Source organism: Pogonomyrmex barbatus, unplaced genomic scaffold (assembly GCF_055798465.1).
Source record: "Pogonomyrmex barbatus isolate J1 unplaced genomic scaffold, ASM5579846v1 scaffold19, whole genome shotgun sequence".
Lineage (NCBI taxonomy): Eukaryota > Metazoa > Arthropoda > Insecta > Hymenoptera > Formicidae > Pogonomyrmex > Pogonomyrmex barbatus.
In genome coordinates, this window is record NW_028297115.1 from 2035861 (window position 1) to 2048051 (window position 12191).

The 12191-nt window shown below is 34.0% G+C and overlaps 1 protein-coding gene across 5 annotated transcripts in view; it reads left to right on the forward strand.

The window, feature by feature from the left end:
- The window catches only part of Dh31-R (Diuretic hormone 31 Receptor), a 188837-nt gene that overhangs the window by 4817 nt on the left and 171829 nt on the right, over nt 1–12191 (forward strand). For all 5 annotated transcript variants that reach the window (XM_089075411.1, XM_089075410.1, XM_089075413.1 and 2 more), the window contains one exon: nt 7045–7121. In XM_089075411.1, coding sequence (XP_088931537.1) covers nt 7104–7121 — 18 coding nt within the window. In that variant the 5' untranslated portion in view covers nt 7045–7103. The remainder of the gene's footprint in view (nt 1–7044; nt 7122–12191) is intronic.

Consider the following 12191-nt stretch of genomic DNA (forward strand, 5'->3'; position numbering starts at 1 on the left):
GTTTTACCGAAACGGGAAACAGCAATGATAACATATTCCCATGTCCATCGCCTCAAGCTCAAGCTGGCTACTAATAGGGGGGGGATAATTTTTAATCCGATGAATTCGGTGAAGAATAATATTACGACTGAATTGGACGCGTAAAAGGATAATTTATCTTATTACCGACAAACACGTCAACGATAAGATGGATTATAATTTCATATTCAATTCAATCGTAATATTCTTTGTCATAAGTCGACATCGTAAGGCATAAATAATTACGACGAGTGGTCTCTTCGATATTCCTACGATGTATTTCTTCGTCGCAACGAATATTCGTCAACAGGAAATCAATCGCCGGTAATTAAATGGAATGCATCGCGCGATAAATAAAACAAATCTAATTAGACAACATTGAAATTCTAAACACACATATCAGTTGATCGAATTGTTCGTTTAAATGACATTCTTACGATTGATGAAGCCTATTTGTTTACTGATATAACAGAAGCAACAAAAAAGCAATAAAAAAAGCAATTTTATTATATTTTTCGCAGTTCAGTCGGTGATAACAAACAAATAGAATAGTGGATACGAGTAGACGGTTTTGTGTTTCGGCTTTCAAACATTTTAACATTTTCGATAACGAGCCGCGTGAATATATTTACATGTATTAATAAAAATGCACAGCGTGACCGTGACTTGCCAATTTTCAGCAATTTTCGCGAGAGTATACGTATCCCAAATAATTGGTAAATGACCCATCAGCGCGTTCGTGCGTATTATCCCTCCAAAATACTCGTTGGTAAATCTTCCGTCGCGCGCATTGCCATTTCAAACGATGGCCTCTGACAAATTGTCAGCATCGTATACTTGTGCGCATAAAATATTCGCAGAGTCGCCAGAGTAGTTCCGCGCAATTGCGCCCGGTAACGTCTTCGTAAGAAAGGTAAAATATGGCCGCTCATATTTTACGATCGACGCTTTACGTCCGCTATGACATATGCTTACACGTACGCGTATAGGCGTTTATATTCGCCATGAGAGAGATCGCTTATCTCCTGAGAGAATGGACGGCGTGCAAAAAACCGCTGAGCGCAAGCTCCCTTAAGATTTTTGCCATCACCACCATCACCATCACCATCACCACCGCCGTCGCCGCCGCCACCACCGCCACCGCCGCCGCCGCCGCCGCCGTCGCCGTCGCCGTCGCGTCTCGTCTACTTTCTCGTCGTAACATTGTGAGCGCGACTCGCTCAGATCCATTTATATCGATGGGCCTATCGCGTGTATCGGAAGGACCTTCGACCGATGATGTGATCGATGTAGGACGTCTGATGCTTTACTGGGCGTGCATCCGAGCGAAGCGAGCGAGTCGAGCGAGCGAGCGCAAAGGAACACACGTTCCTCTACCTCGTTCCACGTCTCGCATCCCTCGTCTCCTCGCACGGTTAATGGCCACGTCGTCGTTGAGAGCATTATCGAGTGACCTTCCTTCTCGACCTCCTCTCCTCGGTCTTCACTCTTCGCGAACGTACGCTCTCGTACATGCCCGGGCTTCACGTGTGTATACATATATAAATGAACGTTATACTCTCACGGTAGCCCGGGACATAAAAGCGAAAAACCGAACGTTGCACGATAGCTCGTGATAGTCACGCGCATTGAACAATATCGAAGAGACAATAATGAGCCATCGCGCAAAATAGTGACGTAAAAAAGGCAGGAAACAAAAAAGTGATAATAAAATAAATTTCGTGTATTATTTTTTAGACATTATCTCGATGGGCAGCGTAAAATATTTAGTCTTTTTGCTTTTTATTATGGTAAACTAACTCAAAGTTTTATTGCTTTTTTTTTTGTATTTTGTTAGTCTTTTTAAATGAAATAAAATGTAAATGTAATATCGTCTTTGTTTTTCTCGTATAATACAGTTTGAATGCCGATGCAGTACCGATGCATATTTATTTGTATTCGCATCTCTGATAAAGGAATAAATACAAGTCGCGTTTCAAGTGCGTTTCAAACTTGTACGTTGTGTATTGAATTATAGTTTTTTTTCGCACATACTTCACCTATAAGTGCATAATTTTGCATATTTTACTCGTACGCATAACATTTGCATATCTATTCTTGGTCATATTTAGCAGGTTCGCTTTTCCTATTTAGCTTCGCGACATGTTCTTTGTGATATGTTAAACTGTTTTTTTTTGCTTTATAAGAATACATCTACATGCAAATGGAATAAATTATACAAAAATATATTTTCTAAGACCTGAAAAAGATCTTCAAACATATTCCATCTTATGAAATATTACGTATGAATAAATTTGATTCAGTGTTAATTCGATTTGACACATTTTACACAACATAATTAATATTCTGTAACATTTCATATCAATATCGATTGCACGAATGCTTTTTCAAATCGCGTTAAAACGATTTTGATTATACGTAATGAAATATCGAACTACATTAATCGGATGATCGAATAATCCGAACTATCCATATAATTACTTTAAATCCAATGAATTAAACGAACCCTTCTTTTCTCCGTAGAACGGTGTGTAATTAATTCATATAATGTACCATGTGAATCGTGAATGATACTATCTGTATATTATTATTAATAGTGTAATAGTTTATAGTAAACATAAACACAATGGTACATTTATAGTGTATTTCTCATGCAGCTTTTATGTATTCCGTACGTGATGTATGTCTCGCTAGAATTTCCCGATGGAGTCGACATAGAGTAAATATGTAGAAGACAGTATACCACACAAATTGAGTTCTGATACGATTGCCGTACAATGATATCTGTACAATGGTATATAGACCCGATACGATTGTGTCCCGAATATGTATTTTCGCGCGAATCGTATCAATTCGGTCGAATGGCTCTAGCAGACTTTTCTTTACCCCGAGGAGAGTATATCACCCGAGAGCGAGAAATACGTTGATGTTTCCTCGTGTCAGCTATATTTACTTCAAGTAATGCCGCGTTTGAATTATCACCATCGTCAATCTGACTTTTATTGCAAATTTATCACACGGAGGAGAGAATAAACTCAATCTCTCCATTTTGCTAATTACATTAAAAAAAAAAAAAATGGAATATTTTTTTTCGTTTTGCGCGTCAACGTTATTATCCTCGAATACAATGGAAACGTACATATTTTATAGAAAAGTACGAAATTATCGCATTTTATAAATTATTTTTTAAATAGGACGATATTTTAATTAATTTTTTTGTAGCGATTTGTCTTTGATCTATTGCGCGAAAAGAAACATAATTATTTCTCTCTGTCGTTTACTTCATTTATTTTTTTTGGATGAAATATTTTAAACAGCGCAAAAGCGTGTGTTACATAAAAAAAAAAAAAAATAATTTGACCTGCATAATTCAAGCAATTTGTTTGTGTAATTTGCATAATTCTTGAAAACGCAAAAATTAATTTTTCGGCTGTCAATGACTTTGCTCTTCTCAAATAGGATTATGCCGTACCACGTGCCGAACCTATTTCGAATGTCTGTGGGTACTTACTTTAACGAGATATTAACAGTATCATCGTTTCCTTGATTAGCAATGTGACAAACAAGAGGTGTCTTTTCTTGAAATATTGCGGCAGCGTGAATTGCGAAATGGGAGTTAGCGAATAACTCTTGTCGGGGAAGTGCCGAAGGGCTTCCGTTAGTAATTGTCATTCAAAAGATCTCGTCGCAGTGCGGTTAACCATGTACGTTCAGACTGCAACTAGCTTTCGTAGTATATTGTTATAGAGTGCCCTGGATACTGTCGGATATTGTCGTCGTTACTGGTTCTATGTTCAATTTCCGAATCCGATCTTCCTTGACAATCTTCCTTTACAGAAGATCGCTCACTCGCAGCGATTTTTTTATAATCGTAAATATCGCGAGAGATTGAACGCGACACTTACGATGAAGTATAAATAATGATCGGTCGATGTAAAATTCTGACTGAATAATGCCATCGGTCGTCGTGAACTGGAAAAGGGAACTAGAAATAGAGTTGAATTATCTATCGATGCTTTTGGTCAGTTGCCTCAGTTTGCTAAAAATCTCCTAACTTTTCCGAAGGATCAAGTGACTTCGCAACTTTTACCGACGCCGGTAAAACGACCGAACGTCGTACGTTTCTTACTTTGTCTCTCCGTTGAAAAGCATATCCGTTGTTCCCGGGATACTCTGTAAATAAAGTTCGCGGCCAACTTTTAGCAAACGACAACATGAAGCGTTCGGTATGACAATGGGAAAAGACGGCAACCTGGCAAGTATCAGCGTAACCGTAAGTGACGTTGCTCCTGGAATAGGGATAAGTGTCTCACTCCGTATCGATATACGATGACGAACCTAAAATCTAATATCTAAATGTTCGTTGAACGGTGAGCCTTACCATACCTCTGCCTGATGCTGACTGCGAAAATACAATTTCGTCTTGCGCGATCCTTTCGACGCCGCTCGTCGAAAGCTTTCAAGCGATTTAACGACATGTCTGATTTAATTTGTGTGTTTACGTGTCCATGGACTTAGCCGAGCAAGGGAGATCGATACCGATGGACCACGCGCTTAGGCTGGAATGATTTGTTGGCTAACTGCCATCGTCGTAAATTCTATTTTCACGGATACTCGCGGCCGGATGCGCAGCGCGGCCGATCCGACCGTGAGATTCGCTCGCAACCTGGCCTCGTCATACAGAAAAGATGGAAAATAAGAAACGCGTCCTGTGAAATTCCTTACCCTGGAATTTTCCGTTAAAAGAGCTTTTTTAGTAGGTCTGCATATCCGCCGACTCGATTCCGACTTGTAGTCTCGCACAAAGAGACAGGTATACGCGGCTCACAGAGAAAAAGCTAGAAATATAAAAGAAAGACGGGACACGTACGTTTTGTGATAGCGATGTTTTCGAAATAATACTGGAAACTTTGTGCGTGTCACGTAATTTTATTCGTAATTCAGATTTATATTTATATTCGAAATATACTATGTATAATTCAAAGTTTAAGCGCAACGGACGTAAAATTATAATATTTCTAATTTAATAAATGTTGAAAACAAAATGGACAGCTTGTATTTTCTAAACTGATCGTCTGATAGTATGGGGGACGTTATTTAAATTTAGTAATTTAAATTTTTAAACGCTTCGACAATCAAAGGCATCGCGCGGATTGCGTCAACGTTCTACCGTCTATCCGCCGTGTATCCGTGTAATTAATCAGAAGTTCAATGACTGGTAACTTAATAACAATTGAATGAAGGGAATTTCAGGTGCTTCACGACGAATGCACCGAGCGCGATGAGTAAGCTCTTCGCACGAGCTACGTTTATCTGACGGCTTTTGCGTGATCTTATTCGGAAACGCGCGATCGTCGGATACGGATACAGGATGTCGGTTAGAGATAGATTCGTGTCGAAAGTTGTGGACGATCGTTGATGCGTAGGAGTTGGCCGGGTGCCAGATAACATGCGAAAAGCCGTAGTTTCTCGTGCTTTGGTACACGACGAAATCAGAACTGCTCCGAAACGCTCGGAAACACGAGAAGAATGTATATATAATAACTATAACGCGCGGTATGCTTTGAAAAATTCACATGTATTTTAGACTACAACGTGCCTGAAATATTCTTCCTATAAAAATAGAAGTGACATACTTGAAATTACATTTTTCGTACATTATATATAAATGATATTTTTTTCACGCATACTCATAATAAAAGTGATATTTTTTTTCAAAATAATAAAATCACAAATGATATCAATCGACAGATGGAGTCTTGGCGAATAATTTTTCTTCGTTTCTTGATTTAATATATATATATATATATAAAAATTCAAGGGGATTGCTTATATCGCAAATTACGTGTCGTTATAATTACTGAACTTGTAACGTAGCCCGCTATCAAAGCTATATCTCTCTTTCTTAATAAATCGATGATCAATTTTCAGAATTAATCGCCACCCGCAGAATTCTTTATTACGAATAATATTTGATATCTTTTTCTTTCGCAATAATCGGTTTCCACAACAAAACAAACAATTTCATATATATTTCTCTTCGGTACACAAACATCTTTTCGTTAGTCTTTCACGTTTTGGAAGAATGTTTCTTGTCGATTGATGTTGCGTCGTTTAATAACTTCGATGAGCTTCAACGTTTAGCTCGTCGACGTTGCGAGAAACGATCGGTCTCTCGCCGATCGACGAAAACGAGCTATCAATCGCGTTTCTGACCTTCGCGGTAGATCGCGTAGAATGGTTTCATCGAAGACTTACGATTAGTTTTGTTCTGCTGGAAAGCGCTCTACCACCTGCTGATCTCAATAGGATGGAAATTGAATCGATTTGTCCTGACGTAGATACGGGGACTGAGGTAAATGAGAATAGTTGTGGGAGCGTAAAATTGGACGCGAAAATATCGACTCGGTTTCGTAGCTTGGGTAAAAATTAGGACGGAGAGATCTTCTTCCCCCCCATATTGAATTTGAAAGAAGTCCGATCCGAAGTCGGTCTCCGTGTCCCTCTCAAAATAAATTTGTAAGAGCACGAATACAACAGTTGCGTAATACATTTGTTCTTTTTCCGTGGATCGCGTATCTATCGCGTTACATTTATCACTTCAACCCGGCGTCATTAGGTGTCTCGCACAAGGTCATTCTTAACGTATAATTTCTATTTGCGTAATTTAAAGAGAAATAAGAAATATTCATATCATAAGAAACTTACTGCAAATGCGAAATACAATAATTTAGCAACAATATTAATTGTAAATTATGTGATAAAAAATATAAAATATTTTTTATCATACAATTTGTATGTATATATTTATATTATATGATATAAAATATACATTTTACATTCTCTCTCTTATTTCTTGTTCTATATTTTGAATGTCTTTATAAATTACGATTGTCAGCTTTTCAAAATACGTACAGAGTTTTTCTCTTAAATAAAGTTAATTTTAGAAATCTAATACAATAAACAGGATATTTTTTTAAGTCAAATCTTCGAATTTATTATTAGTACTTGTTTCCACTGTTTCAGGTTTGAACGTTCCGAACGTTGACGTATTTCATCCTTGTAACTTGTCAATAACGTCAATCATGGAGACGCAAACTGAGGTCAGTAAGACAATTTTTACATTTTTCGCGTTTGTGATATGTAAATATAAAATTAAGAAGCTGAAGTTTTGACTTTAAGGTACACACGCAGACTAATTTATTTTTATTTTTATTTTCGCTTTTATCTGCATACAAATGTACAAATTATTTAAGCTTTATTATAGAAAGACAGGAATGAAGCTTGATCCCTGCAAATGCAAACTTCTACAATCTTTGTTGCATTTTCTGAAAAGAAAACATAAGCTTCTTGAAAAATTTAATGCGATTTTCATCATGATTACGTGACTGAAGTTTGCAGAAAATAACATGTCCCTAGACACTACATCTACGTATTTCTGCAAGAAACTTTTAATAAAAGTTCTTAAAGCTTCTCTCTGTATAACATTTAATAGTTATGTTCCATTCTAAATAATGATTTTTCATACGAGAAATGTATTTATATATATAGAATACTCAGAGAAGAATTAAAAAATTTTAAAATCTTTTAACACGTGAAAGAGTAATAAAAATTTCATATATAAAAATGTATGCTTAAGAATTAACACCTTTTTATAGAAGACGTTTTATGTTTCGATAATTTAAACAGCTTATCTAATGGGATTTGTCTTCGCAGTTTCATTGTAAACAAAGTAAAATAGACTTTTGAAAGTTTTGCGATTTTTTTCTGTTTTAAATTTATTAAACATTTTTATAATTACATTATGGCTTCAAATTTTAAAATACAATGTTTTAATTATTTAAATACATAACAACATAAAAAATTAATTTAAATTAATTTAAAATTATATAAAAATAGATACTTTTTAATAATTGTTTGAATCATTTTTATTAAATTCTGTCAACATACTTTTATTAATCATCACAAAACAGATGTAAACATTTTTTTATTGTTTATATATGATATTTTTTTGGATTAAACCGTCGAGAAATATAACATGTAGAAATATAATTCTAGAAAATTTTTATACGTCTATAAATTGACTGAAAAATCCTGTTAGGTCTTTAAGAAATTAGAGCGCAGTTCCAATTTCTTTACTTCGCAATTTTTTTTTTCATTAATATTTCATCGTTTCTACGATATAATGAAGCTGGAAATAATGCATTATGTCAATGTACCTCCGTCGTATCAAATCGGCTTTCAGACGCGGTCGATTAACCGATATTCCCCTTCCCTTCCTTCTATCATTCACCGGGGTGGAATCCTCTTGCGAGTCCTCGAATCGAAGGTACTCATCAATCAGCAACTCGACAATGTGAGATCTCGAAAACGATCGACAAGAAGGGGAACGCGAAGATAGATCTGACATTTCCTTGAACGATAACGGAAATCGAGCTATCGGTTGCGTCAAACTTGTCGCTATGCTTGTATCATCTCTTTTTCGTAAAAGAGTGCTACTCGACCACGTAAATATTTATTTACACCACGAACCGTCATTTCTTATGCAAATTATACATTGATATAACATTCAAGGATCGCTCGCAAAAAGTAATACGACCATGAATCACGTGGATGGTGCAACATTAGTGATTGCACCTTGCGTGAACCTTGCAGCGTTGAAAACAATCACATTGAATCCATTCATTGGAGAAACGTTTATCCAATTTATTTAATTTTTATAAATTATGAGACATGTATGCGATTATCTGGGAATTAATTTATTTGTTCATTAGAGAAATTAATACATATGAATCGCAAAAAATAATTTATATCTCAAAATCCTTATTTTTCAGAAAATATGTATTTATACAAGAAAAGTTTTTTGCGTTAAATAAAACACTTATAAGATAATATTTATTTTTTAAGTAGTTTGACGCCATATTTATGAAAATTACTGACTCACTTTATAAAAATATAGTTGTTCTTAATTTCTTCAAAATTTATATTCGTAAACGAATGTTGTCCCTGAAATAAGCAGTTTGATTGAAACGTACCTCGAAATTAACTGAAGAATAAACTGAAGGATAAGGATTTTGAAATAATTTAAAATTTTTTGTGGTGAATGAAAAATCTTTCGAGCTATAAAAATTGAAGCTTATTCTGAAGATAATTTTTTTTATTAACTTAGCAGAATTTTTTTAGATTTATCGGTTTGATTATTTATTTAGAAAATTTTTAAATTATTTACTTACAAAATGTTGTCTGGATCCAAACTTTAATTAATTTATCGTTGCAATACTATCTCTTATTCATTTGTATGGAAAGAGTTTAGTTTAAAGCGTATACCATCGGGCTTTAAATTGGAATTTTATTCATTTATAAAGTCGGTAACGGAAGCAGAAAACGATAAATCACAGTTATACGTGTACCACTAGATGGAACAATGATATACATCACATTTTCCTCATTAAAACAAAAGATTTTACGAGTACTTAATACAAAATTTATCGTTGTTATTGTTTTATTATAATACGTTTTCATTGTTCTTTATATGAGCAGCAGAATCTAAAATTTAATACTATGCTGTGCGCTAGTTTGTACGCAAAAAGAAAAGAAAAATTTTTTTTATATTTTCTTTTATACAATTTTGTTTTTACTTGATTAATACGCTGCTTCTGTAGTTTGTGCAATAGCATTCTTGCTCTGCGTTAAGTTTAAATAAAACGCAGCATAAAAGTTACATTATTGCGGCTTCATAACAATTTTTTACGGACGCGTCCTATATATATATATATATATATATATATATATATATATATATATATATATATATAATGGAACAGGCATTCAAATTTATAGCATAATGCATAATGTGTATAATATACTGCTCATAATATACAGAAACATATGTGCATATATAAATATATATATATATATATATATATATATATATATACATACATATATTTTTGTATTATTATGAGCAGTGCTAAAAGCAACGGTCAATTTCTGGTTAGTAATAATGCTTGCCATAGTAACGTACATGTAGTACACATTATGCTATAAATTTGAACAACGTCGACATAAAGTAAGAGTGTGATCTCTCGAGCACTTCGTATACGTACTACAACCGATGGTTGCTAACATATTATGCTCATAAAAACTCTTGCGTTATGGATTTCTTAAGAACAATTAGCCGCTCATCTTATAGTATGAAAAGAAAGAAACATATTTTTTTAGCAGTTAATTGATTTAAGAATTATGTGATTTTTAATTTTATAGTTCCTTAAAATTAATTTGCTCAAGTCTAATGCTGGTATCGAGATATGAGGGGCAGACAGCAATATTTTGCACTAAATATGCGGGCGACAGACTTGCAATCGCTAAACACAGGTTACTCGATACACGTTCAAATAAAATTCAGAATGGATCGGCTATATTTAACGCGACATGTGTGCGGTGAAGAAATATGGGTTAAGGCTTTTTTTAAAAAAGCATGATTGCCTCGGCAGATTAGCGAGACGGCTGTACCAGTGTTAAAATAGAAAAGCTTGTTCCATAATTGAACATCGAAATCTTGTTACTTTCAGATTTTGATCTCACTCAATTTTATTTTCGTTTTACTTTGGTTTTTCCATCCTCCTCCACCCATCCACTCGTATATGTAGCGTACTTTTAATCGCCAAAAGTCGGAACGGTTATGTCCAGTTTCTATTGTAATGAAAAACACCATTTAAAATGCAACGACTCGGATTTTTTCGGAAACTCCGTTTGTCAACGATGACGCTTTAGGAATTTGTTGGGAACTTTCAACGATATATTTTTAATTGCTGTATGAGAGTATTTTCATGTTCAATTGTTTTTTTTTTACTCGTATACATTAAAACTATTAACGCGCATTTATGTCTTGTTTTACTTTGCATCAATTTTAAAGCGAGCAGCGCTTTTTACATCGCATGAATATCTTGTTTCATTTAGGTGGTGTGGAATTACTGCTGTAAAAATGCCAGCGATCTAGGTGTACACATATGCTCTTTTAACGTGGCGTGAAATTTCAACGAAATGTAAATGCATGAATCTTCTGGATGTATTTAATTGAATGTTAATTGACGGTTTGCTATTTACCGGACTGTTTGATTTAGGGAAGCCATATCATATTTATCAGATATGGGAATCGTCGATTTTTCGCAAATAATCACCAATATTTGTCATTCGTATTTGCCGAACGCGGTTTGGAAATGGTTTGCGACCAGTTTATAATCAAACGCGGTGGTTTGAAGAAGAAAAATTATACTAAAAATACATGTCTTCAGTAGAAATTTTACATTTTTTGTTTTCATAAAAAACGAATATATTTGATATTTTCATAGTGGATTGCATTTATTTTTGCATTAAAATAACTTTAATCATAATATTATTAATAATATTTTTTTCAAATATTACTAATAATTTTATTATTTATTTTAGATCAAGTATTAATTACACCATTTGCGAAAAATACTTTGCAAGATAGTTACTCGTTACTTATAATCTTAATGAGAATAAATTTTACTTTTATTTTAGAAAAAAATATAAGTTTTTTTATCGATTGAAGTTTTATATACAAATATCAATGTTATGTCCGATAAAATAAATGTCCGATAAAATAAATTATGCGTTACATAAATAATTGAGAGCTTTTGTTCATCCAGATCTGCGCATAACGTAATCCGTATATGGCATTCAAATGACACATTACCGTACGAACTAACTAATTAATGAATAAGTGGAGTTCTGTTGGCTGGGTAATAAATGTACGCACTGTAAAGCCGATAACGTCTGTCAGCTGGGCACTGCACGTTTATTTACGACATTCTGAAGCGTGCCAATAATGCGTTTTTATGTTGATTGCAAGCTATAACAATGCTAGTCATTATGTAGACAATATGAATTTTATCATCTATCGTAGAAAAGAGAAAACAATGAAATTGTATAATAATTATATCATACATTTTGCTTTACTTTGATAAGTTAATAATTAAAGTAAATTTCATTTGAGTCTGATTTTATATTGCGTCTCACAATGTTTATGTTATAAAAAGTAATATATAATGTTTCACAAAAAATCATTTTTTATTATAAATATAAAATTCATTAAAATCCATATTATGATTTTATATAACGTACCTTTCGGCGTTTGGCAAGAATTAATA